This window comes from Lonchura striata, chromosome 28 (assembly GCF_050655825.1).
Source record: "Lonchura striata isolate lonStrDom1 chromosome 28, ASM5065582v1, whole genome shotgun sequence".
Lineage (NCBI taxonomy): Eukaryota > Metazoa > Chordata > Aves > Passeriformes > Estrildidae > Lonchura > Lonchura striata.
This window is the reverse complement of record NC_140730.1, coordinates 7,187,870-7,214,513: the sequence shown is the minus strand read 5'-3', so window position 1 is coordinate 7,214,513 and position 26,644 is coordinate 7,187,870. Positions and strand designations below refer to the sequence as shown.

The window sequence follows — 26,644 nt, the reverse complement described above, 5'->3', positions numbered from 1 at the left end:
ATTTTGGATAGTATATTTTGCATGGCAGTTGGCATCACATGGACTAAGGTTGTCTCTCTTGTCTTGTGATAGCAGGTACTCTTCTTGCTTGGCTTTTAAAGCAAACTCCATAAGAGAGCAACAGTAGTAACTGGGAATTTGGTTCACCTCTCGTGTTCTGCAATATGGTGTTTCTCTGTTTTGATTAAGGTATCCTTAGAAGTATCTTCACTTGGCAGATAGTGAGAATCCAGTTGATTCCTGTTCTTTAGACTTTTCATAGCCCTAAGAGATGTTACAAATACTTTGTTGTGGAAAATTGTACATGTAAAGTGATGGAGATGGTATTTTCCCTTGGATCACTCCCTCATCCAGTGTGGACAACTGAGTTGCCCCTTACCAGTCACTTCAATGACAAATTCTACCAAACTAATTTACTCTTTTTGTTTGCTTGTCTTGTGCGATAGATGAGGAAAAAATACCTGGTTTTCTGTGTTTGTCTCTGTGTTTACAGTTCATACCAGTAGAGTTGAATTCCTCAGCTTTAGAGTTTCTTCTATTTAATTCCTTCTAGTCCATTGAGATGCTTGTAATGTTCTTGGAGTGTTCATGGAGTGTCTAGCTTGTGATACGGCCAGATTTTAAATATGATTCTTGTAAGCACAACTTTCAATTTTTTGTCTGATTTGCAGTGTTCACTTGACATCTAGCTCATTACTGAAGCTTCCCTGTCTATGCTGATAGTCAGATGGTGCTTCTCTCAGACCAAACTTGCTTTGAGAACTGTGTAATGGAAGAGTAGGTTATTGCATAAGTTTATATTCACTACTATTTCCTCTATCTCTCTTTCAAGCTCATAACAGAGGAGAGATTCAAGGATGCCAGCACAGTCTGGCCAGGAGGGATCCCGAGCATTGCCATTCTGTTGTTTGCTTGGAATAGGTTGGCACTGTCAAGAATTCTGTATGGTTCAAGCTGTACATCAAATACTTCTATTCATTCCCATCCCTGGAAGCACTCGCTTGCTGCCTGGCTTCTGCAGGTGGGAGGAAGCAGGAGGTTGTGTGAGCACATACTGCTGTTCATGATCAGAGTGAAGTGGCATTTGCTCTTTGAGTCCTGCACAGGCAGAAGGCTCCCAGGTCTGATTGGTTGTGACACAGGCACAGTGGCTTCTTTTACAACACATGTGTAATATAGTGCTTGTAACCTTCTGACTACTGCTAAATAACTGTCTTTTAAATAGAAGCCATGTTTTGTCTGTGCCTCCAGGAAGCTGCTGAGTGTGAAGACACTGCACATATGTTGCAGAACAGAATTCACAGTGACAGATTGGACTGATGATAAGAAAAATTGGTTACAGTTAAATAAAAACAAATTCCAAGATCTAAACCATGAAATGCAGATAGAAAACACAAGCATATTGCATCACAAAATAAAGATGTCAGCTTAGAAAAAGATTTACCTGGGCCTTCATGCTGAACCATGTAAACCATTGGTAAACCACTGTATGAGCCACAGGTAAAGAGCACTGTGTGTAGGGCACACCAATACTCAATAATGGAGGATTTTTGTAAAGTAATTCTGGCCAGTTCAGGCAAATCAGAAATTCAAGAAGACAGTACAAGTGCTGAGCGTTTTGGGAACCAAGCTTCAGGATCCGGACTGGTTAGCAAGGTTTGTATTAATCTAGAACAGTGTTTTTTCAGCTTTTTTTTTTTTTTTTGAAACATAATAGTTTTTTTCCATGTTTGGAGTTGCAGATTGAATAAAGAGCTTTTAAAAGCCTGTATGTAGTAGGAAGTCTCTTCAAAGCTATTTATGTGGGCCCTTAAAACAGCTTATGGACCACAGGTGCAAACTACAGATCTATAGATCAGATTAGAAGTGTGAAGATAGAAAGGGAGAAAAGGTGTCTGCGATGACGTAAGAGAAAAACATTTAAAAAACTGTTCCCTCCATCCCATGTGGTGTGAGACTAGAACAGTGAACTTAAGCAGCAACAAGGAAGGATTATAGCACATAACAGATCCATTTTTAATAACATAATGATACATGCTGAGAAAAGCTGCAGAAAGTCACTATGTTAGATGAAAAGAGTAAAAATTACTTGGTGGGCAGAAGGAAAATTATCTTGAGCATATCTGAAAGTTGGATATAACAGCTCAAATAATGATATTTAAAGCACTTCGACATGCTTTGCCCGTAATGAATACTGCTGAAGAAATACTGTTTTGTTCCTGAAAGGTGACCACATTTCCATAGTGGATTACTGTATTTTACTACTTTTTGTGGGATTACATCATAAAGAATACGCTTGACCACATGAGATGTAAACCCTTGGGTGACAGATGTAAACCCAAGGGTTTACATCAGGGCTTACACATGGGATGTAAACCCTTGGATGTTCAGGCCTCTTTGACCACTGCATGTTGTGCTGCATCTGTGGTCCCCAGGGGGGGCCCCCAAGCTGTGAATTCGCTGGTAGCAGCAGGCAGGCAAGAAGACTCCACACAGCTTCTGAGAGTGCTAATTAGATGAGGGTTTATTGGGGGTCCTACCCCTGGGAAGCAGCATGGTTTCTGAGGGAGAGGGGAGGGGAGGAGGAGAGAGGGAGAAGCTAGGGAGAAAAGGGCCAAAGAGAGCCTGGTCTCCCCATCACACTTATCAGGGTCATTCAAAGTGGGCACAGAATAAGACTTGGGCCAATGGGATTACAGATACATGATACTTTAGGGAAGGATTACAAGCTTGGAGTAAACTGTACTTTTTTGACGGGTGAGACAGAGCATACCATTTAACTAAAATGTAGCATCACAATTGCATGCACTTTGTTTGCTTCATGGACTGTACTGCAAAGTAGAAGGTACCGGATTTGAAGCTGCCAAATAAAAAAGTACTGTTTATACTTTGTGTGTGTTGCCATCTCTTAGCTGCCAGAGTTGCCTTCTCGTTTTTCTCTTGTCTGTCCATGACATGTTTTTTACTGTACCATGCATTTACAGACCATAGTACCAGCTTCACATTTTGGGGGTGTTCCAGGTCAGTGATCAGCAGCATTTGCAGACTACTGTAGGAGCCATGTAGTGGTGAGCTGGGCTTGATGAAAGGTATCTGATAACAAAATACCTGTGGCTGTAATTAAAACATGCTCAGGGTGGGTGTGCACCCATATAAGTATAATGTACTTTTGTTTTTCCAGCTACAAGAAGAAAGATGCAGATTTGTCTGTGGCTCAGGGTCGTATCAAGGATCTGGAAGTTCTCTTCCATAGAAGTGAAGCAGAACTCAATACTGTCCTGAATGAGAAACGCAGTCTGGAAGCAGAGGTGGCTGATCTGCGTGCCCAGCTTGCTAAGGTATGGTAGGGAATGCTCTCTTGCTTGAGCACAGGACAGGCTGTGTAGCTTAAATTCCCTTTTTTCTTTGCAGTTAGTTTATAGTCTGGACATCAATGATGCACCTTGCTCACTGCTGAATCTTTGGCTGCCCCTCTTGGATACAGAATGAAATTTTAAGAAATCTATGTAAAATATCCAAAGCAAGACAATGTTTTAGACATTTTGGTTGTCAGATGTTTGTTTTTTTTTAAATTCCTGATGTGTTTATATCTTGAGTCATTAAATATTATCCTTTGTAAGGTCCTGCATTATTTTACACCTGTGCTGGAGTACCCAGTGGGACATTGCTAGCAAGAAAAAGAAAGTGCAGTGTATTGTGCATGAGGAATTAATAATCCTTAGCCCCTTATCAGAGTGTATTGAACTAATCCTACATTTTAAATAGCTGATATGCTTGTTTTTTTTTTTTCTGGAGCTTTTTTATTTATTGTGTTTTCTTTATGGTGGTGGTGTGGATTGGTTTTCTTTAAATCAATGGCTAGATATTAGTTTTGTTGTTGTGAGTAACTGCTCCAAAGACATCAGATGAAGACTGTAAGAGGTTTATGGATGGACGATAGGAATCCAGACAAAATTATCTTTAAAATTCTTTACTAGGCTGAAGATGGTCATGCTGTGGCAAAGAAGCAGTTGGAGAAGGAGACACTCATGCGTGTGGACCTGGAAAATCGGTGCCAGAGTTTGCAAGAGGATCTGGATTTCAGGAAGAATGTATTTGAGGAGGTATTATCAATCTAGTAATCTTGCCACTGTCTAAAGTTATGTAGCTTTTAATCAAATTGACTATGAGCAACTACTAACTAGTCCAGGCAGAGAAAATCAATATTATCCTTCCTATAAATGGGTTGAGTAATAAAATATGTGAAGGTTTTATACCTGTTTACATGGTAAATCAGTGGTGGAATCAGTGTGAGAACCAGGTGACAAGAGTATTGTTCCATGGGCAAGTGAACTGGAGCCAGCTGACTGCTGTGGGAAAGGGAAAATCTTTTTCCCTCTCTCTGGACCTGTTTGCATGATCCTGCTCTTTACTTACACCGGCTTTGGTTGCTGGACCTGATTATAACCTGTTTTTATTGACTAGAATAGTATGCAACTGCCTTGCTTATTGCAGAGGTAGTTTTCTGCCTGTTAAGTGAATAGTTCTAGTAAAGACCAAAATTTTTGTAATAGTGGGAATAGGGAGAGGAAGGCAAGACTCTCTCTGTACCTGATGCAAAGTGTTATGTCTGTTTATTCCATCTCTGGTGGCTCTGCTAGCTCATTCAATTAGTGGCTGCTGAGCAGTCGCCACCTGCTTCCACTGTTTATCTCATCTACTCTAGGTGTGATTCACCTAACCATTTCAACCAGATTAACTAGAAACATAATAAAGTTTTCTTGGTTGAGTTTAATTTTTGACTGCTTAGTGGCTGAGTTGATTTACCACAGAATCCAGATGAGTGCCAGGGACAGGGCTATGTGGCTAAGGACAGGAGACAGGGGCTGGAGTAGGGCAAAAAAGCCAACCAGGGAGATCAGCCTGAGATGTACTGACCATAGTCTCATTTCTATGCCCTGGAGTGGTTGGATTGGTACACTGACTGCGGTGACAGATCCTTATTTGCTTGTAGGACCTTAAAATAACTTTTCTTCTTGGGAATAATGTGTTGTTATTGAATGAAGGTGAAACTAAATGAGATAGCAGAAGCTAATCCTAAAGCTTGCTGTGCTCAAGGGTATGTTCTTTAGCCATTTCTGAAGCTCTTTGATTCTTGTATGCACCAATTCAACACATGAAGCAATAAATTGATTTCCTTTACATTAGTGAATTTATTTGGTTTACTGAAGGGTCCAAATCTCCATTAGAATTGAGTCATCATGACTGGGGGTGTGGCAAGTGAAGCCTGCTTATTCTAGTGGTGTTAAACTGCTGGATCAGCTCGGCCCTTCACCTGATCCTTTGTAGTCCCCCACAATATTCCTTTAGCTTCTGAGCTGTCATTGCCTACAGTTACTGAGAGACTGCTGCTTGCTAGTTTTCTTGGTGTAAAAATTAACCACAGAAAGAAAAGTTTATTCCATATCACTTCAGAGCACATTGCTGCTAGTAAAAGGACATGTTTCTGGGAATCTATTTTAGATGTAGAGCATTTCTGTTAAACAACTAGTAAAGTTGTTTTGAGTATGTGTTAGCCTCCTATGACTCCAGTCTAGCAAAATTGAGCCTTGCTTCACTTGCTCTTGTTCCTCATGGCCCTGCTGCTAACTTCAGGCGTCCTCCCAGTACTCAGAGCTACTCCTTGGTTGTTTGTCCTGCCCTGAAGGAAGAAATTATTTTTCTCATACCACACATTCAGATCTAGCCAGTCTCTGCATGAATATGTGCATGAGTAAACCTTACCTTACTAGTTTGCAACCAGTGTTCTTAAGCACAGAAAACAAATACACTTCTAAAAATGAAAATTTCTCAGTGCGAACTCGGATCATAAAAAATTATGTCTTCAGGATTGCTTGGATTGCTACTTTATTAATGCTGTAATCGAAATCTAATAAGAAGAGGACATCAAGTATATAGAACATAGATGAGACCCACATGTGCTTAAGAGTGAAATTTGAAGATGCAGTTTTTCTCTATAATTTTTTAAAATATATATAATGTTCACAAATGGTGTTAATTTTCATTTGACTCCTTGTAGACTGCTATTGTAATGTCAGGATGCATATTGAGATGACAGGGTTTGTATTGAAGCATATGGAATCTCTTTGCTATGTAAAAATTGATGTTTTTTCCACCTCCCTTCCCCCCATGTTGACTTTTGTAGCATAAACCAGCCCCTTACTTAGACAGTATGTAGGTATTTTTGAAGCTGGTGTTAAGTTGGATCACTTTAAGAATTACATCCTGACAAATGAGAACAGTAATTTGAATCTGTTAGTGCACGCAGCAATTCCCAGGCTTAAATGCCTGTAATACTGTAGCTCCATTATGCTAAATAGTTAGTACTGCAGTAGTTAATTGTTGTCTGAATGTAAATACTTGAACTGTTTACCTTAGTGTGGGAATTTGTCCCTCTTTGTATGTGTGTATGTAGGAAATAAGGGAAACAAGAAAACGACATGAACATCGTTTGATTGAGGTGGACACAAGCCGCCAACAGGAGTATGAATCTAAAATGACCCAGGCTCTGGAGGATCTGCGAAATCAACATGATGAACAAGTCAAACTGTATAAGATGGAGCTGGAGCAGACATATCAGGCTAAGGTAACAACTGCTGTCCACAGCACTGTCAGACTGGAAGCCCAGTTTTTGAGATAAAAACCACTTCTACCAGCTCTACTGGACTTGTGTGAAGGTGCATTTCCAGGGAGGTTATAGCCAAGAAGCAATAGCTTTAGTCAAGAGAGGTCAGTGAGAAAACATGTGGAGCTGTTGTTGGTCTCTGCAGAAGACACAGTGGGAATAGTGGATGTCAAACAGTAGCTGATTAGACAATGTCTTCTGCTATAAGGGTTCTTTTCTTATATCAGTAGATCCAGTTTTTCTTCACAAATGGAGGGGTTGGGAAAACTTGCAATATGGTCAATATGTTGTGCATAAGAAGCTGGAGGGGGGGATTGGAAGTGGATGTGTCTCAGTATTGGCTTTTGCTTGGATGCAGTGAGCTTGCAAACTAACACAGACACACTGGAAGGGGCTTCTTATCTAAGGGGCATTGTCACTTTGCTCTTAACTGTGGCTGTTGCAGTGTTCATAATCACGCCAATACACTTTTAAATATGTCTAAGCCTTGCAACATTTCAATGATCTAAGATAGTTCTGGACTGGAAAATTACTAGATGCAGCTGTGAATTCTTTGGTGACAGGGAAGCTTCAGGCAAGATACCAGATCTTTCTTAACCAGCTTTGATGATGAAAACCATGGTATGTAATTGGAAATCATAGAATTATAGAGTGGTTTGAGCTGGAAGGGACCTTTAAAAGCCATCTAGACCAGCCCCCTGCTGTCACTGTTGAGGCAGGACGGGAATGAGAAGACTTACTCAGAAGGCTGCTGAGAGTAAAAACTCCGGTTTATTCAAAATACACTGCTCTTTTATACAGAGCTTCGTGAGGGCCAATTACATTGGACCTGAAGTGAGAACAACTCACAGCATTGGTGCAAAGTGCTTGACGCAAAGTGATAGAACTTAACTATAAACAATGTGAATAACAAGAGAGATAAAGAATTATTTACATTCTTCTCCAGCTCTTTCCCAGGCTTCTGCCTGGATAGACACTCTCAATTTCTCTTTGACTGAATCTGAGACCCACATTTCCCCCTTTTTGTTTAAAGAAGGAGGCGGTGTTTGTCTCCTTTCTGCAGGGCCTTTTGCAGAAGAGAGGACAAACACGACTCCGAGGTTCACTAGTTGATAATTCAAAACCTCATTGGATGTTGGCTCAGAATGGTCAAAGAGCTTCCAAACATATAATTTTCAAGGAATCAGTTACCAACTCTAAGATTGTAACAACTCATTGTCAAACTGTCAAAGGACTGGCAGTCCAACTTGTCAAAACCCATTTCCCAGTGTGAGCATGACATGACAGAAAAGAAGGTATTTACAACACAAGCACATACCCAAATCAGCCAAATTTGAATTTGGCAAGATGCATAACATCTGTTTGCCACAGCTGCAAAGCCTTTAGGCCTCTGGGATTTGTCCCAGCCAGTAAGATGCAGCAGGTGAAACATTGGTTGGCATTCATCAGAATTGCTTTTACAAGGTGTGTGTTAATAAAAGAATCATGCAAGGCTTTGCCTATGCAATCATGTCCTCAATGGACAGCTTGAGTGATGAAATTGAACTCAGGTCCAAATTGCATCCTCAAAGCTTTCAAAACAATTGAATTAAATTGACCCAATTTAGAAAGGACTAAATTCACAACACTTGAGAAACCTCTGAAATGCCATGAAATCTCTGAAATGCCATGGCCACAGCCCTTAATTCAATCACTTGGGCTGAGGTTGATTTGTGGCTTTCCAGTACTTTGAGCTGTCAGTGAAAACACAGCTCTTTCTGCCTTTTTTTTTTTTTTTTGAAGAGCCAGCGGCAGGCTCTAGGACCCAGCGATGCTTGTCAAGGCGGGGGACCCGGCTCCGTGGGCAGGGCCAAGTGTCCCAAATCCAGCCAGGGGGGCGGGGAGCCCAGGCTCTCTGCTGAGCCAAGATTCACCCAGCTCGGCCCCCAGCTTCTCTTTGGTATTTCCTGGGGCCCCTGAATTTGGGGTCCCTGGGACACTCCAGGACCACTGATAAATCAGCAACCTCTCCCAACCTTACAGTTCAGTGCACGTCCCCAACAGGCTGCGAGAAATGCGGCAATTCCTCCGAGTTTCTGCTCTCCCCTCACTCCGCTTAGCCATGGGTCTTCCTACAGCTTCATGGCATCCCGCTCCACAAACCACAAGATAAGGATGCAAATGGTATGAGAAGGGTGGGTTTCCCCAGGAATATAAAATTCCACCCGGGCTCCAGGGCTCCCTGCACCACCCAAGCCCGCCCAGAACAAGGGGCTGCTCCTCTCTTCCAGTGTGCCTGTGCTGCCGCAGAATACAGTCGATCACTGCACAGTTCCCTGATTCGCGGCCCCACACCCCTCATTCCCAGCTTTGGGACCAGCAGCAGTGGCGCTGCCGCTGGCCAAGCCGGTGCCTCTTCCCAGCCCCTCTCCCTTGGAGGGACAGAACTCGGTGCAGTCTGGAGGAAGCGAAGGGCTGAATTCATTGTCCAGCGCGGGACTCTTGGCCGCCAGATCGCAGGGTGGAGCCGCTGCTGATGAGCCAGCTTCAGGGGGTGCAGTGGCTGGAGCTACTGCATCCTGTGGTCCCTTCCCCACGGTGAGCAGGGCGGGAAGCACCACCGCGTCTCCCGGCAGCGGCAGCCACAGCACTTCCGCCAATTCCAAGGTCGGTGGCAGCAGTGGCACTCTTGGCGCTTGCAGTTGCAATGCAGAAGGCAGCATGGGCACTGGAGCCGGCAGCGGGCAGTGCCGCGGCTGTGGCGGTTTCTCCTGGGAGTGACACTGGCGGTCCTGGGGTGGGCAGAGGCGAGGCTGCTGCTGCTGCTGGAGCCAGTGGTGGACAGGACAGTAAAGCCTGCTGTTGGCAGGGGTGGCGGCATGGCAAGCGTGGCATGGAAGGCAGGCACCATCCCCAACGCAGGAGTCTATCCCACAGTGGGCAGGGGGGAGAACAACATGGGTGTCCCGCCCAAGACGTGCTGTTGGACAACTAATGCCAGCACAGTAAATGAAATCAAAACAGCCGGTCCACATGGCACGCAGAGGGGTGGACCGGGAGTCAAAGGCTGTCCCTTCGCTACAGCTGAAATCCCCGCAGGTGGCGGTGGGCATGCCAGGGGATGGACCAAAGGCTGCAGTGGCGTCTGCGCAGGCTCCATCAGCGAAGGAGTCAGGAGGCAACCCCCACTCCGTGACATGATGCGGGCAGTGCCAGCCTCCCCACAAATGTGGTTTGGAAAGGAGGGGGCTTCAGGGCCATGGGCGGCGGCGGCTCCTGCCAGTCCAGGGCCACCCTGTGCAGTCCATGCAATGCTGGGTGTGCTGAAGCTGATAGCTGTGGCAAAGGCACCCCGGCTGCCTCCTGAAGGGCGGATGATGTCGCCGACACTGCGTTCAGGGCAGAGTGCACCTGTGCAGCCAGCCACCACACGGGCTGTGCCGCGGTCTGTGTCCGGAATCCCGAAATGTTCTGGTCAGAATCGCTGCCTGTGTCCAAGGCTATGTTGATGCCTGCCCAGATTGCAGCCAAGTCAGACGCTGTAGTGTCACCTTTGTGCATTTGCGCCGTGAGACAGCATCCCAAGTCGAGCCAGACCTTACGATCAAAGGAGGACCTAGGATTCACAGAAAATCCCTGATCCTGAGCCCAACTCAAAAGTCTGACCAGGTCTTCCTCAGAGAGCCAAGCTCCCACAAGAGGGATGTAGGCTCACCAGGCAGTCAAGACTGCTCGCTCGACTGCAGATGGCTGGTTTCCCATTGTTAGGAAACCTTTCCCTAGCAGATGTCAACTTCAAGAGTCCGACAGTCCGCTATTTCAGGGAAAACCCATCCCACGCAGTTCTGACCTCTAAGAGCCAGTCCGCAGTCCAAACAGGACCATGCCTTCTCCGGAAGGCAAGAGGTTTCAGCTTTACCTTTCTTTAAGAAGGCAAAGGTGTCCAAGCACAGCCTCCAGGCTGTTGGCGTGGAACCGCATCAGAGGGAGACCCCCCGCAAGATGCCAGGTTCGGGTCTGCTACCGAGGCTGAAATTCCACGTCAGGTCACCAGACCCTGTCCCTTCAGGGCAGGGTGCGTATCACGTCAGGGTCACCAGATGTCGCTGTCAAGGCAGGACGGGAATGAGAAGACTCTGATCAGAAGGCTGCTGAGAGTAAAATTCCGGTTTATTCAAAATACACTGCTCTTTTATACAGAGCTTTGTAAGGGCCAATTCCATTAGACCTGAAGTGAAAACAACTCACCGCATTGGTGCAAAGTGCTTGACGCACAGTGATAGAACTTAACTATAAACAATGTGAATAACAAGAGAGATAAAGAATTATTTACATTCTTCTCCAGCTCTTTCCCAGGCTTCTGCCTGGATAGAAACTCTCTTTATCTCTTTGACTGAATCTGAGACCCACACCCAGCCTTGAACAGGAATGTCTTTAAACTAGGCCAGGTTGCTCAGAGCCCCATCCTGGCAATTCTCACTGTTGAAAGTACTTGTCAAAGTTACAGCCACTTGTTCTTTTGTGCTGGAAGAATGATGGTACTGCTTACATTGTTCTCTCCCAGCCTTCACTGAGATTCCCTTTGAATTCTTTGGGGTAATGATTTGAGAAATACTTATCTACAAATATTTAACTATTACTTATGGCAGCAACCCTATAGATAATAGATACTAATACCCCAAAATTAAAATTAAAACCCCCAACACAGTTGACAGGGTTGGAATTATTCACAGAACTCTGGAACATGTAATACCTAATACAAGGAGCTATTTGGGTTGACTTGTCACAGTATGAAGGAGGTTCAGGATAGAAGATGCTTAGTAGAAAAAAAAAAAATTAAAAATGATGCAATATACAGACTTAGAGAATGAAAAAGTGACAAGTTTTGAACAGGGGAAATTAAGCTGCTTTTTCCCTGCATAAAGGTGGTTGTTATGGATGAAGTTGGAGTATGGGGGGAAAGTGATTTAGCTGTGAACTTAGTTCTGTGATTTCTGAACAAAGACATGTCCCTCTTAGAGAGCCAAAGCTGGGGAGGAATATTATGTCAAAGCAAATCACTAGGTTTAGCTACTGAGCAGCTCCAGGATGAGATGGTCTTGGTTAAAAGCTCACTTCTTGCGCAGGGCAGTTGTGGAATGTCTGGAAAAAGTCCAAAGAAGGTCATAAAAGTCATCCTGAGGACTGGACCACCTCTCATGGAGAGAGTTGGGAAGTTTAGCTGGGATGTTCAGCTTGGGCAAGAGAATTCTCCAGGGAGACCTTATTGCGACTTCTGAATACTTAAAAACAGCTTCTAAGAAAGATCATAATGGTCTGTGGTAATAAGCAGTAGAAAGCCTGAGTACTTGGCACTATGCCAGCTTGACTGTAAAGTAGTGAAGGCTAGTAAAGTTGTCAGATTTCAAATATTTTTTAGTTTTAAACTTTACAAGAAGTAATGGCATGTGTAGTTGATGTTCCTTCAAAATCTGTAGCCTAAAGGCTCTGTGTGTGCTGCTCAGAAACTAGTGAACAGCAGAGCTAGTGAAGATTGATTTTGTAAACCTTTGTGCTGTGTAGCTAAAGAACATCTGCCTGTAACTGTTCTTAGAATTAGATCAATTTAGTTTTTGAGTGGATTCCATGGTGTGGCAAAATTGTTGAAATCCACCTCTAAGGCATATAAAGGATGGTTTTTCTAGCTCTCTGCTTTCATGAAACTTACCATGTAAGATTACTGGTTTTGCTCTGTTTTGGTTAAAATTAGCCACTAGAAATTAAGCTTGTTCACTAGGTGAATTTAACAAAAAATAAAAACCAAATTTTTTATTGGCAACTATTTTGGAAAGAGAATAAAACCAAACCAATTTTTTGCCTCTGGGACAGGATGTCATCTGGAGTGCCATGCATAGTTTTATTTGCAAAAGTACTACATAATTGACAGAGACAATTTAGAGTGGGAAACAATTCATGCATGAGAAAATTTTAAGTAAAATTTTACCTGGAAAAGAGATACGTTGCAAGAAGTGAAAGATACAATGGATGTCTGTAAGGGGAGAAATAGCATGGAGGAAGGTGAATGAGGAGTGATTGTTTGCTATTTTTCCAGTAGGAGCAGGAACAGTGAATGTCCAGTGAGAATGTCCAGATAGAGAAGAAACAGAAAGTATTGTTCTTTAATATAGAGCTAAACTCATTGTCCCAAAAATTCAAAATTCCTAAATTTTGACACAAATTCATGCCTGAGAAATCCACTGAGAGATAGTAAGCAGTAAAATATTTTCCCTGACTGAGGAAGTTCCTGAGTTGCATATAGCCAACAGAGACATAATACCCATGAAATATTTTATTGGGTTAGTCTCTGGGCATCCAGGGAACTGTTGGACCAGGACATGAATTAGGTAGGCAGCCTTTGCTGTCACCCAGTGTGATTTGCCTTAGGACAAACAAGCAGAGCATGTGGTCAGTTTTTTGGAAACTAAGGTTGTTTGTATAATGGGAGGGCTAATAGAGTATTTTTTTAACAGCATAAGTGAATCCTGAAATACATTTTCCTTCGGTCCTTAGGGCATTCCTTAATGTTATGCAGTTCTTATCCTAAACTTACCAGACCATTTAAAATTTTATAAAATTAAATACATGCTATTTTTTTACCAAAAGCATATTTCAGGATTTCTAACTCAGTACAAGTGAGCTATATAAAACTTTCATTCCAGCTGGAGAATGCCAAATTGTCTTCTGACCAAAATGACAAAGCTGCTGGTGCAGCTCGAGAGGAGCTGAAGGAGGCTCGCATGAGGATAGAAGCTCTTAGCTACCAGCTTTCTGGTCTTCAGAAACAGGTAAAGGGACTAAATTGGCTTTCATCTCAAACACACAGCTGTTTTATGTGAATATATTAATGTTTCTGACCCTTCATATTTTCTGAATTTTGCACAGAGAAATCTTTATGTTCATTTGGGAGGGAGAAGGGTTTTAACTTTTTGAGTGGACCTGCATGGATGCCAGGCGAGCTTTTTCTTCTGCTGTGTGCCCAGGCCAGTGCAGCAGAAGATCGCATTCGGGAACTGGAGGAAATGATGGCTGGTGAGCGGGAGAAGTTCAGGAAGATGCTGGATGCAAAGGAAAGGGAAATGACAGACATGAGGGACCAGATGCAGCTTCAACTTACGGAGTACCAAGAACTACTTGATGTTAAATTAGCCCTGGACATGGAGATCAGTGCTTACCGAAAGCTCCTGGAAGGCGAGGAAGAAAGGTGTGTAAAGAGTCCACTTTCTTTTCTAAGGACTCTTAAGTGTTACTTTCATTTCTTGCCCTTATTTTTTTACCCCTTGAACAGGAATGCCCAGATTACCTTTCACTGAAATTATATTGGCTTCACACCACAATGTTGTTACATGGAACACTTGTTCTCAGCTGAACACTGTACTTATTTTGGGGTTTTTGTAATGGTCTTGGAGTACAGTGAAATACACCGTTCTGTGCTTGGTCTTTATATCATCTTTTTAATTAAATGCTTGTACTCTATGGTTTTAAATCATGGGGCTCAAGAATAGTGTGTTAGATAGTAGCTGTACTGGAGGGAAGGGTTAAGGGATCTGTGCTGCTCTCAGTATCACAGCTTTCCATGTCACGTGGTCATACTGCAAGAACATTCCTCAGAAATGGGTAGCCCCCTCCTCCTCATATATGCAGTACTCTTGACATATAGAGTGAGAATACTGTCAGCCTTGGACCACATTACAGTCTGGTTACTTGATGATATTGTAGCTTTGTGGTTCTCTGGGTGAGTTAATTCAAATGTTTTCTTGGTTGTGTTAAGGTTGAAGCTCTCTCCAAGTCCCTCTTCCCGTGTCACAGTCTCTCGGGCTACCTCCAGCAGCAGCAGCAGCAGCACTTCACTTGCTCGCTCTTCCCGAGGCAAGAGAAAACGTATTGAAGCAGAGGAGCTTTCTGGCAGTGGAACTAGTGGGATTGGCACTGGAAGTATCAGTGGCAGCAGCAGTAGCAGTAGCTTTCAAATGTCCCAGCAAGCTTCATCTACAGGAAGTATCAGCATAGAAGAGATAGACCTGGAGGGCAAGTATGTTCAGCTTAAGAACAACTCTGAGAAGGTGAGCATCAGCAGAACTCATAGAAAACAAGCAGGAACTAAACACAGCCTTTTGCAGCATGAGTAGGTTCGGCCACGTGGAGAGCAGGAGCAGCATCTCAAGGTGCAGAATTCTGCAGGAATTAATGGGGACTTTAAAAGTTGAACATAATGGTGGGCTGACATGCTGCAGGAAGATAATACGATTTGTGTCCCAGGTGTGTAAATGTGTGCTGGGACATTGCTCACAGAAGCAGCCTGCTGTCTAGCAGAACTTTGTTGTGTGAAATGGTTGTCTTTTAAAATCTTGCTGAATGATGTTAAGGGATTTACACTTTAGACTCTGACTGGATATAGGCAAATACTTTCAAGGTAGAGTGCAAATGTCTAACAACCATATAGATAAATTTATATTCCTATTATTTTAATAACAAAGACCTAGATTCTGATGCTTGTTTGTTCTGTTTTGTTCACTCTGAATAACTTTCTGACTCTCTCCATTAGGATCAGTCTTTAGGTAACTGGAGACTGAAAAGACAAATTGGAGATGGAGACGAAATTGCTTACAAATTTACTCCTAAGTATGTCCTCAGAGCTGGGCAGACTGTTACAGTAAGTTGTATTTACCGTATGTCAACAACATATTCTTCTGTTGATGATGTGGCAATTGAAAATCTTGAAGTCTGGTATAGCCTGATTCGATTTCATGGGTCTCACTCTAGAGGAGCAAGATTTCAGTTATAAAAATGCAAACCAAAAAATTAATTTCTATATTAGTACTTCAGTATTTAAGACCATTTCTTTGGGCACATAATAAATAGAAGAAAAAGGTATTTTTGGGGATAAGTCAAGAACTATTTGTTTCCAAACACCTTTGCCCTGATTTAGAACCCTAATCCTTAAAGAATTGGGAACAGTTCAGAGCATTCATCCAGACTGTAGTTAAGATGGACATTGATAGCATTAACTGTAGTTAATGCTGTTGAACAGCTGCTTTTCAATAATTTTGTATTTTATTTTCAGTCTGCAACAGATGTTCTTTAGGAAGAAACAAATGTATCTTTTAATCATTTGCAGCTATTTATACTTAAGTATCAATTGTTCAGATATGGATAAAAGATTAAGTTGATGCACTATGTGTTGCTTTTTGCCTTGCAGTATGGTTATTGAGACAGTGGTAGGAGAAATTTGTTCAGAAAAGAATTCATGACTGCAGTATTAGAGTTTTTAATACCTTACTACAAGTAATAGTGTCATTAAAATTAGGGTAATTCCAACTGCCATTGGAATTCAGAAAAGAAACCTAGTATGTAGAGAGAAGTAAGAGAATTAGGGGGATATGTATATTTAAAAGAAAAAATTGGATAAACAGCTAATTACCGATTGTCATTCTCTCTAGATCTGGGGTGCAGATGCGGGCGTATCTCATAGTCCCCCTTCTGTTCTTGTGTGGAAGAATCAAGGCAGCTGGGGCACTGGTGGAAATATCCGCACTTATCTTGTCAACTCTGAAGGAGAGGTAGGCTGTGTCGATGGGTTGGGTTATCTCCCAAACTCTTAATTTGAGGGTGGGGAGACATGACACTATGACAAAATCCTGATTGTAAGATCTCTGTGTTGTCTTCTAATATGACAGTTTATAACACTGAAATAATTACATATTATTTATGTACATATCTCTGGCATTTTTTGGATATTTTTAAAAACTGTGATCATCATGATAATGCCCACAGACACTTATTTCCTATTTTAGAAGAATACCCTGCTAGTATAGAATTTGTTTGGAATTTGAGTATGTACTTTCAGAAGAGTAAAAAAAAGAAGCATTTCTGGCAATTCAGTTTCATTATATAGTCCTTATGATGTTCTGAGGTGCAATGTAAATATTAATGTAAGAAGATAATTGTCCTTTCCACGTTAGAAACATATCATAAGTTCTAATTTGGCAGAGGTTCCTGAGCATTCTGCATTGTCCTACATCTCTGCAGATGACTTTTGCAAGGAAGAATCATGCCTTGGCTGTTACTCATAACCATACCATTATCCAAGCAATCTGATAACAGTAGGAAAAGGAAACAGACCACAGTCATATCAGTTTTTGTGTTGCCTTTCTCGCAGTTTTCTGGAAGAACTTTGTGGGCAGGATGAGGTAGGAGAGGGTTAATTTGTACAAATAGAAAACTAATGCTCTCCATATTCAAACTGTGTGGTCAAACTAGTATTTGAAAAACTTTCAAATCTGTGTCTGTTTTCACTATTGTTACCTTTAGTATCCCTGCTTAGGAGTGTATGTTAAGGGCAACTTCTTCCACAATTAGAGATTTTCACCTGTGATTTCCATGGTGCAAGTAGGCAGAAGAATTTCTTACTATTTAGAAGTGTTAAAATAATTTAGTAGTAAAGGAAGCTTCCTGGAGTTTTAGAATGTCCTTTAGTGCCTGGCTTGTAAAACCATGCTGATAACCAGTGTATGCAATTAACATTGGATATTTATTAGAAACTGGGAGTATTCCTTATGTTGTGTAATCATACTGAGAAAGTTTGGTTTCTTACATTACACTGTGTCTCAGACAGCTCCTACCCGTGTCTGCTGTGACCTTGTGTAAAACTGACTGTGATCACCTGAAACATGTCTGCTTCCTCTTAAATCCCAGGGTAATGAAAAAAAATTAAGTGACTGAATTACATTACCATGCCTTTTAGTGCACAGAAATAGGAATTATGCTGTGGTTTGCAAGATATTGCTTGTATTTGCTTGCATAGTTAGTGGTTAAATGTAGGCCAAGTTGCTTTAAACTCTCCAAAATTTAATAAGGATATTACATTGATGATATAGCAAAAACTTAACAAATAGATAAAGACTCCTGGCCATCTCCTTATCTGTCATTTTGTGTAGGAAGTTGCAGTGAGAAGTGTTACTAAATCAGTAGTCATGCGAGAGAATGAAGAGGAAGAAGATGAAGCAGAATATGGAGAGGAAGACCTTTTCAACCAACAGGTAATCAGATGCAAACCAGATGTTTAACTTGTGCCTCATTAGTTGGATCAATCAGGCATAAGGTTTAGTGGGGGGATCCCACTTCAACTTTTGTCAACTCTGAGCTTCCTAGTCCTTTCTTCCAATGGTTGCTTGCAACATTGCAGTGCACCAAGAGAGGACAATGTGAGCAGTGCTGCCAGGAATTACTGCTGGGATCCATCCTGGTACAGCTCAGGCAGTGGCTGATGCCTGCTCAGGGTATCTGTGCTTCAGATCACATAGTTTCAGTGTTAGCAGGCAGTGTTCCTCCCAGTATATGCTGCCCCAGGGCATTCTTACTGGAAACAGGATATTACCAGATAACCACTGAAAACCGGGAATGGGGGTGCTTCTGTTGCTGCAATTATTTTTCTTAATAATACCACATGTATGTTTTGATAACCTTTAGTTTAATAATGTGAAATAAGCAACCTGCAGTTGACAGAGTAAAAAAAGGAGAAAGATATATAGGTGATACCAGAAAATATTTTAAATTTGAAACTTAAGGGATTTGTTCTTCTGATCAATGGCCATTAGTAGGTCTTTTCACAAAGAATGCATTCTGTGCAGGTTTGCAGGTGAGTTATCAATGCTTTTTTGGTCCCAAAGTTTAAGCAGTGTGTTTGTAGTATAAAACAACTGATTTTTCTTACCCAGAAAAACAGCTATACAATACAGCAGAGATTGCTCTCAAATAAAATCAGCATTTGAAATACAGGAACTTGCTGGTCTCTAGCTAATGGCATCACAATTTTTGTTTGTCATCTGTATCACTGTTGGAAATATGGAGACTAACCAGTAAGCCTGTTGCAGGAAACCACAACCAGGGGCATGGCATGTACTCTACTTCCTCTTATGTGGTGATGTTCCCTTAATGTAACTAAACTACTAAAAATGTGCTTTTGACAACTGAGATGATAACCAGAGTTTAGGCTTGCAATCTGAATAGCTGGTAAGAATTGAATTCAACTCTGTCTCTTATTTTAGGGTGATCCCAGAACAACCTCTAGAGGATGCTCAGTGATGTGAAGAAAGAAGAAAGAAACTATTATTTACGCTTTTCCCCCTTCATTTATTTCCTTTTATTTTTGCTATTTTTTCCTTCCAGAGCCACTGAAAACTATTTTTATATGCATCACCTGATTTCTTTGACATTTACTCCTTGGTACATTTTTATAAAAAAATTCAAAAAAACTTTACTGAACAAAACTGCCAGAATTTTTAATAGATTTCTTTATTTTTCCCTCTTTGTTGAAACACTGTATTGGAATACAATATTTTTTCCCCCATACAGAATTTAAAGTCTTACATAGAAACCTAAAGGAGAAAAGAGATTTTTAGCTAAAATGAGATGAGACTCCTTGAGTGTATGGTAAATCTATAATTACATATATAACCAGTATAATACCCCAGAAAGAAAGTTTAATGAAGTGTGTTCATTTACAGGGCCCTGGGAGAGATTCACAGAGTGTTTCCTCAGCAGTTGTAGAAAAGCTAGTATTTTGCCTGGTATCCTCAGCAATTCCCAGCTTAGGAAAATTAGACCACAGATTCACTCAAAGTGCTGCTCCACAATTGCAATGACATGGGGAAGCTTCATTTTAGTAATTTTTGACTCAGGACCTTGCCATTGTGTCTTTCTTCAGGGTTTGACAGCCTAATGGTAAAACATCTGGGTCTGTCACACCTGAGCTCCATGTCATCATTTCAGAAGTTGAATGGTGGGTTCTGCTTCCTGAATATGCACACCATCCTAAGTTGGAAGTGTCAAACCCAGAGATTGAACTGTTTGATTTTTAGGGGATTTTGCCATTGTCACAAGTTAAATCATGGACACAAATTGTGATATTCAGTATTTATAATTTAATCCTTTTGACATATTCAACTTTTAAAATGTTTGATTAAGATTTTAGAAGTAAAACATATTTATACTTTTGGCAGTGATAAATATTGGGGATTTTAAAGGTTAACCAATGTAAATGTTGACCTTTTTAATCAGAGCTAGATAGAGCTTGTTCATACTTCTCTTAGTTTCAAAAGGGGCATTATCAGGTATCCCAAGGAGCAATATTTGCAAAATAGAGCAGAAATAATTGAATTACTTTTAAACAGTTCAAAGGAACTGCCTGTGTTAAGGATGTAAGCAATGCAGCGTTCAAGTCCTCAAAGCAAAATCTAACAACGAGTGAAGGAACAATAATGCTTTTTATAAACAATGTGTTGTATGGGTAGCAGGTGATTTTTATTTTAATAGGATGCATTTTTTATCTGATAGTGTCCATTTAGCTTGAGGTTTCTGCTGCTGCATTTCTCTGGAGATAACTGAGTCCCATAAGGGTTAGTTAGTGTTCATCTTTAAGCACAAGGAAAAATACTTGACTGTTCCAAAGAATGCAAATGTTTTTTCAACTACCAGCTGAAAAACAAACTTAGTACTTTGGATACAAAATTTGGACACCATTTGATTCCAGCATAAAATCCTGTTTTTACCTGCACTCTTGAACTCTGATCTTGTAAATCAAAATGTTAAAACTCCTCAGACAAGTGACAAGATGTGGATGTTTTCGGTGGCTTTTGGACATCATGTTCTCTGAACAGTATTGTGACTGACAGATATAACCTAGAAAGTTGGTTTAGTGGCTTGGATTGATGGCTTTGTTATGCAAGCAGAGTGGGAACAAAAGGGGCTTTAAGCTTCAGGATTTATTTTGTCATTTAAAAATAAAGATACTACTTTTCTCTCCTTGAGTGGGATAACTGAGTTGCTGAAGTTAAGCTAGTAGACATTTAGAATTATGTTTTAATCCATTATCAGAAGACCCATTACAAAAAAATGAGATAAAGATTCGGCTGTTTGGGCTGATGGGATAACTGCATTAATGTACTTGGCCATCTTTCTATTGTAATTTTTCCACTCTGCTTGTGTAGAAGGTTAAATATGTAGTAAATCATGTCTCTCTCTCTGTAAGATGTATCTAGTGAAATTATGTTTCTCAGACATACTGTTAAAATTACCTTTTCTAAATTCATTGTTATGCAAATGAATGCAATCAGTGTAAAGTTATTTTTGCAACACACCTTCCAGCCACTGGACACAATTTCCCTTTTCTGACCCACAGCTTCTATAATATACTGACATAGTGTTTGAGGGCTTTTTTGCTTTTTCCCTAAAGATCTGTATTTTTTACATTGGCCAGTTTTTAGACTGCTTATTCCTTTAAGATTGTCCTGTAAATTTAAGATTATTTTGTGATCTTAAATACTAAAGTAATGAATATGTAGTTAATTTACTTTTTTTTCTGTGGTTTTTGGTTTGTTTGTTTCCTGTAAAGAATGGCTTCAGAAAGGCAGCTCAAATGAAGAAAAACCTCTTGCTACCTGAGCCATAGTTTTCCTAACAGCTACTGTATGAGGAGTGTCTCTTTTTGTAGCCTGAAGAACTGGTGCTTGCAGATCTCGTGTAATGAGCACTGTGCCCTTGAGTAACAGTCTGCAGAATTTGTCTTTAGAATTGGAACTGTGGCCTTTAACTTTGGAAATGGTTTATTTGATTCTTTGGGACCATGCTTAGGTGCATACAGGTCAAATAAACCTGTGAACACTGTGGGAAAAGCCAAGTCTGAATGTGGATGATTCTGTTACCACAGTGCTTTTTAATAGGCTACTACAAATATGATAAATAACTCCTGGCTGTAAATTACAAGATACAGAAGAACTACTGTATTCCATGTACTTTGTTTTTTGTGTTGCCTTCTCCAGACACCATCCTGGCCTTTTGCTTTTGATGCTGAGCTTCAGTCTAACAGCGCTGTTCCAGCCATACTGGGAGGCAGTTTTGTTGCTTTAAATACCCAAAAAACATAGTTTATTATTTTTTTCTGTCTTTCCAAGATTTCTCTCTATTTTCAGGATATTTAAATTTTTTTGTTCAAATAAAATCCAGTCTCCTTGCCCCCTTTTTCTCTTGATAAAAGTCTTGATAAAATTAGAATGTGGACAGCAGTTCTACTTCAGTGCTGGTACTCGGCGTAAAGCTTGAAGGAGAAATAGATTTGACTTGCCCGGAGAAAAAGTATTTTAAGGTGTCTCTGATGAGGGAAATGAAGCTCTTATCAAGTAGTTACTTGAGCATAACTACCCATATGGATTTTCTTATTCCAGAAATATAACCTTATTGTGAATGAAATAGTAAATAGTTTTTCCTATGTGTAGCTCATAACAGAATACCATATAAAATACAATAAGCACATCCTGCCTCCTCCTAAGTTCATGCCACATGAAAATGCTTGTCTCAGAACAAGTCCATCCATCTGCAGACCTGTCAGGAATGTGGTGCCTTCTGGAGTGAGGTGTGGCCTCAGAATCCCTGGCATTTCATGCCATTTTCTTCTCCCTCACTTCTGCATTTGTTCCTTTAACTGTTGCATTGCAGTGACATACTCCAAGGAGTGGAGTGGCTGGGATTCCCTTGTTCCTACACATCCGTATTTCCTGTGATTTCTTTGCTGCCACAGGTGTATTTCCTGTTCCCTTTGTTGCTTCACAGCTCTATTTCCAAGCAGGTCTCTTTATGTCTACATGAGGCTCCAGCTTGGCTCTGACAGAACCCATCATTTGCACTGACATGTTGCTCACTTATCTTCAGCTCTGTGTTACCATTAGATGGGCAGTTGGCTGCATAGTCTTTGTTTATAGCAGGAATCAAAAGTCTCAGGACTTTTTAATGCTCATTCTATATAAAGGCCCTTTAACTGCAACCTTAACAGAGGTTGCAGGTTAGAAGAGACCTGTAAAAATCCTCTTTACACCCCAGGACCTTGGAGAATCTGTTACCTTTATGCACATCAGAAAGGTTTTGATGCTGCAGGAAAGTATGCACGCTGTATGTTCTAGGTCTCTTGTAGCCACCTCTCATGTCTTCACTGTTAAACCACTGTGTCTCTTCTTTCTGTATCTTCTTTTGAAAGTCTTATCTCTAAACAAAGACATATCTATATTTGATCCTGCATTTTATTGACACTGTTGGGTCCAAACTCTGTGTGAGCAGAGCCTTGTGAACCAGTGAGCGGAAGGTGACATAGTGATTGCATTTTTCAAAGCACTGTTTTAGCTGAATGTCGGGACAAATTATACTGGATAGATTGTTTTCTCATTATATTGGCCTGGGAAACAGAATTTTTATTTGCCTTTCAATATGCTTAGCTTTAAACCAGTTTAAAATTATTTAAAGGTGTTTGTTGGGTTTTTTTTTATACAAGACCATATTTATATGCAATTATTATTTGTAAACGTAATGCTTTTCTTGAAATGCTAAGGTCTAGAGTGAAAATGATGCAAAAGCCTCCATTAAGAATAGCACAGTGAATTGACTTGGAGTTCCAGAAAAGATGTTGTTTATTGAACTTCCAGATTTTCTAGTTAGCTATTACTGAAGTGACAAGTCCATCTTGGTAAGGCAGATGTTACTATATATTCAGCTACCCAGATTGTTACACTAAAATTACATGCAATAATCTCTTGAGCAAGTTTAAGCCAAAATGCTTTCCATTTGGGCACAAAATACAGTTGATCTCTTATTTTCATAGAGTGATGCCTTGTGACTTGAATTGTGATTTTTATGTTTAATTTTTTTTTACAAAATTTTGATTTAAACAGGTCTGGCTTGAGGGTGCTGCAGTAACCACCTCCAGTCAGCTGCTGCAGATGGGTTTTTGGAAGGTTCATGTTTTTTAAATCAGGGAGCTATGAAAAAGGCTGTTAACAGAAACATAAAGACAAAACAATGAAAGTGTTCACTTGAAACTTAGAAAAACTACATCATGACCTAGACTTTATAATTTCAAAGTGGTTTGTTTTTTTCTTTTTAGACTATGCATGCCAAATGTCTTGTCTTTTTCAATGATTTGTAATATACATTTTATGACTGGAAACTTTTTGTACAACATACTCGAATAAATGTTTTGCATTTTATTGGTTTTCTTCTGTCTACTAGCCAACACACAGGTAACATGGGCTATTTGAGATGATTCATCAAAGGAGGCCTTTCAGTGTGGAGAGAGGACATAAAGAGCTGCTGTCTGTGCTCCTAACTGATCAGCTGAATTGTGTTCCAGCAGGGATCGTGGGGTGTGTTCCAGAAACAAACAAATGCTTTCCTTAAATGTGATGGAGCCTGGTGGAACCTGCTGTCCTCTCTGATCAGTACCAACAAAAGCAGGGGGAAGAATATCTGGTGCGGTGTGGAGGATCAGAAACAGGACATCACGCCATGATCAATGTGATCAAGTGAAGCCAACTTTATTATACAGAAATCTATATTTATAATATATTCTAATGTCCCTCTAGCTAATACATGATTGACCATTCCTGTCCATGCATCTCAGACTAAATGCTGTTTGGATCACACAATTCTACACACATATTGCTGTGGTCGTCTAGCCCACCCTTAGTCCTTTTTTTCACTTTCTCGAACTTTGCTGACAACTTGGTGATTCTTGCAGACTCTTCTCTCTTCAGGAATTCACTCTCCTTGGTCCTTGAACTGGTTGCTTTGTTACCAGAAGGCTGGATTGTGAATCTGCTGAATGTGTCCATTGTCCTGCAAAAATTCCTCAGCAATCTGGGGCCGGAGCAGATAAACCTTCACTTGCTTTCTCATTGCCGCTGCACTGAAGGGGTTTTTTGATTTAACCTACTTGACGCTAAATAAGAATGAGAGTAGAAACGGATCCCTGGCAGGGATGGACAGAAGTATTGCCACCAGCTGATGCATTTGTCTGCCTGGCTCAGCCTCCAGCCCATTTTTGAGTACAGACTCAAAAGTGGGCTGGAAGCTGAGCCAGGCTGGCAAATTTTAAATTCATTTTAAACTTGTACCTTAAACGCGTTTCATTTTAAATTTGTACCTTAGGTGGCTGCCCTATTATTAGCAGTAGCAGATGATGTTTCTTGTGGAGTGGTAGGAATGCCTTCTGTTTGAAGTGGGCAGATCCAAAGACAGGATGATATGGTTTACAATACTCTGAGTGTGGGCTCGGGCTACTGACGATGAGCACAGTTTTGGCTTCAGCTTTGCTGTGGTACTCAGTGCCCTCCTCTCATGCCATCTCCTACCTGCACATCACATCTCACCCATGAAAAAGAGCTCCCTAGCGTGGTCCTCTCGCATTCGTTTCTACTTCGACCCACAGCATTCTTACTTAATGGAAGGAAGTGTAATGAAGCTGACTTTAAGGGCATGGGCCTCTCACCCGAGTCACCTAAGGCAGAAGAAAGCCTCGAAGAACAGAAGGATGAATTCCAGGAGAACCCATACGGCAAGTTTCTCTCTGCGGGGATCTCAGCAGAGCTGCTGTTTCACCACCGGGTGCAGCTGTGCGGCGTTTGTGTCTCTGGTGATGCCAGTTTAAAGCCCCTTCCCGTTGCCCTCAGTTCGTGGGGCTGCGCTGAGCCCTGGTACTCGAGCCCTGCTGCCTGAACCCCTCGGGAGCTCGCTCGGGGCCGCGGCCGGCAGCGGCACGGGCGCCCCCGGCCGCGGGGCGGGCGGAGCGCTCGGCCCCGCCCCGGCGGGGGCGGAGGCGGCGCTGGGCCCGCCGGGAGCCGCAGGCCGGGCGCCGCCATTTCTCCCTGCGGCGGCGCAGGGCCTCGGCCGCGCTGACTCTGGGCATGGAGAGCGGCTTCGGCTCCGACTTCGGCTCCGGAGGAGGCGGCGGGGGCAAGCTAGACCCGGTGCTCATCATGGAGCAGGTGAAGGTGCAGATCGCCGTGGCCAACGCGCAGGAGCTCCTGCAGGTCAGAAGGGGCGCGGGGCCGGGCGGGGGCTGGCTCGGTCCCGGCGCAGGTCGCGGGGGACGGCCAGGCCGCCCCGCTCCCCTCGTAACGGGGGCGGCGGCTGCAGTCGGAGCCCCCGGACCGCGCTGCCACTCATGGGCTCTCTCCGCAGCGGATGACGGACAAGTGCTTTCGGAAGTGCATCGGGAAGCCCGGCGGCGCCCTGGACAACTCCGAGCAGGTGAGGGCGGGCGGGAGAGCTGGGCACCCGCGGCCCCTTCGCTCGGGGCTGCCGCTGAGGCTCTGTGTCCCGCAGAAGTGCATCGCCATGTGCATGGACCGGTACATGGACTCCTGGAACACAGTTTCGCGAGCCTACAATTCTCGGCTGCAGCGGGAGAGAGCCAACATGTGACGCCTGCCGGCCTCCGGGCCGAGAGGGACCATGTGGGGAAGGGACAGCGGCCAGTCCAGGTGCTTAGGGGTGAATCCTGCTGCCTTCCCAGCCCCTGCCATGGCAGAGCAATAAAACCTCGCTGAACCTTTTGCATCTATTGGCTTTTATTAGCACCAGCTCCAGGAGAGAGTAATTTTTTTTTCCATGAGCTGCTAGGTTTACTTCTTGTCCTTCCTAAGTGTCCAGACTGGCCCAAGGCATTATATCAATTGGTAAGTCCCTACTGAAAGGGCTGTGACAGGCAACGAGCCTTCTGTGGAAAATAGGGACCAAGCCAAGTCAGCAACACAGTACCCTTGCTTGGGATTCCAGCATGGACCCATCCATAAGGTTGTTAGTCCCTTTTCATAGTGGAAAAACTGCCAGAAGATTGTCCACATGCCACCTTGGATCTTTCATTGCTTAGATCTGTATAGCATTTTGTGGGGCTGTCTTTGGGGTCACAGGCTTTGACTCAGCTCAGGCACAGTGTTGGGGAGCAGGACAGCCTTGCAAATGGTTGTATGAGCACAGCTAGGGATGCAGGGTTGAGAAGGACTGGTTGGGAAGTACTTCTTTTCTTTATAGAATAAAGTGTGTTGTGTGGCTGTGATACACTCTAGTTTCTGGTTTGGCTCTGGCACAGGTATTCCCTCTTGGAACCTATATCCTGAGCATAATTTTTTTGATGGAGGAGCA

The 26,644-nt window shown here is 42.3% G+C and overlaps 2 protein-coding genes across 2 annotated transcripts in view; both read left to right on the top strand.

Annotated features, from left to right (window-relative positions):
- Positions 1-23,709, top strand: part of LMNB2 (lamin B2) — a 40,481-nt gene extending 16,772 nt beyond the window's left edge. Inside the window, exons 3-12 of the mRNA XM_021528183.4 lie at positions 3,182-3,338; positions 3,978-4,103; positions 6,455-6,625; positions 13,342-13,467; positions 13,663-13,883; positions 14,451-14,742; positions 15,225-15,332; positions 16,120-16,239; positions 17,617-17,718; positions 18,727-23,709. Coding sequence (XP_021383858.1) covers positions 3,182-3,338; positions 3,978-4,103; positions 6,455-6,625; positions 13,342-13,467; positions 13,663-13,883; positions 14,451-14,742; positions 15,225-15,332; positions 16,120-16,239; positions 17,617-17,718; positions 18,727-18,768 — 1,465 coding nt within the window. The 3' untranslated portion in view covers positions 18,769-23,709. The remainder of the gene's footprint in view (positions 1-3,181; positions 3,339-3,977; positions 4,104-6,454; positions 6,626-13,341; positions 13,468-13,662; positions 13,884-14,450; positions 14,743-15,224; positions 15,333-16,119; positions 16,240-17,616; positions 17,719-18,726) is intronic.
- A 1,633-nt stretch (positions 23,710-25,342) lies between these two features.
- On the top strand, positions 25,343-26,059 carry TIMM13 (translocase of inner mitochondrial membrane 13). The gene is made up of 3 exons (XM_021528184.3): positions 25,343-25,530; positions 25,682-25,750; positions 25,826-26,059. Exons 1-3 carry the CDS (start codon positions 25,405-25,407, stop codon positions 25,922-25,924), a joined length of 294 nt encoding a protein of 97 aa, XP_021383859.1. The 5' UTR covers positions 25,343-25,404; the 3' UTR covers positions 25,925-26,059.
- Positions 26,060-26,644: the final 585 nt, after the last annotated feature.

Coding starts and splice junctions, on each gene's coding strand:
- TIMM13 (XM_021528184.3), top strand. CDS start 25,405: ATGGAGAGCGGCTTCGGCTCCGACTTCGGCTCCGGAGGAGGCGGCGGG. Junction 25,531..25,681: donor ACGCGCAGGAGCTCCTGCAG/GTCAGAAGGGGC, acceptor CTCTCTCCGCAG/CGGATGACGGACAAGTGCTT. Junction 25,751..25,825: donor CCCTGGACAACTCCGAGCAG/GTGAGGGCGGGC, acceptor TGTGTCCCGCAG/AAGTGCATCGCCATGTGCAT.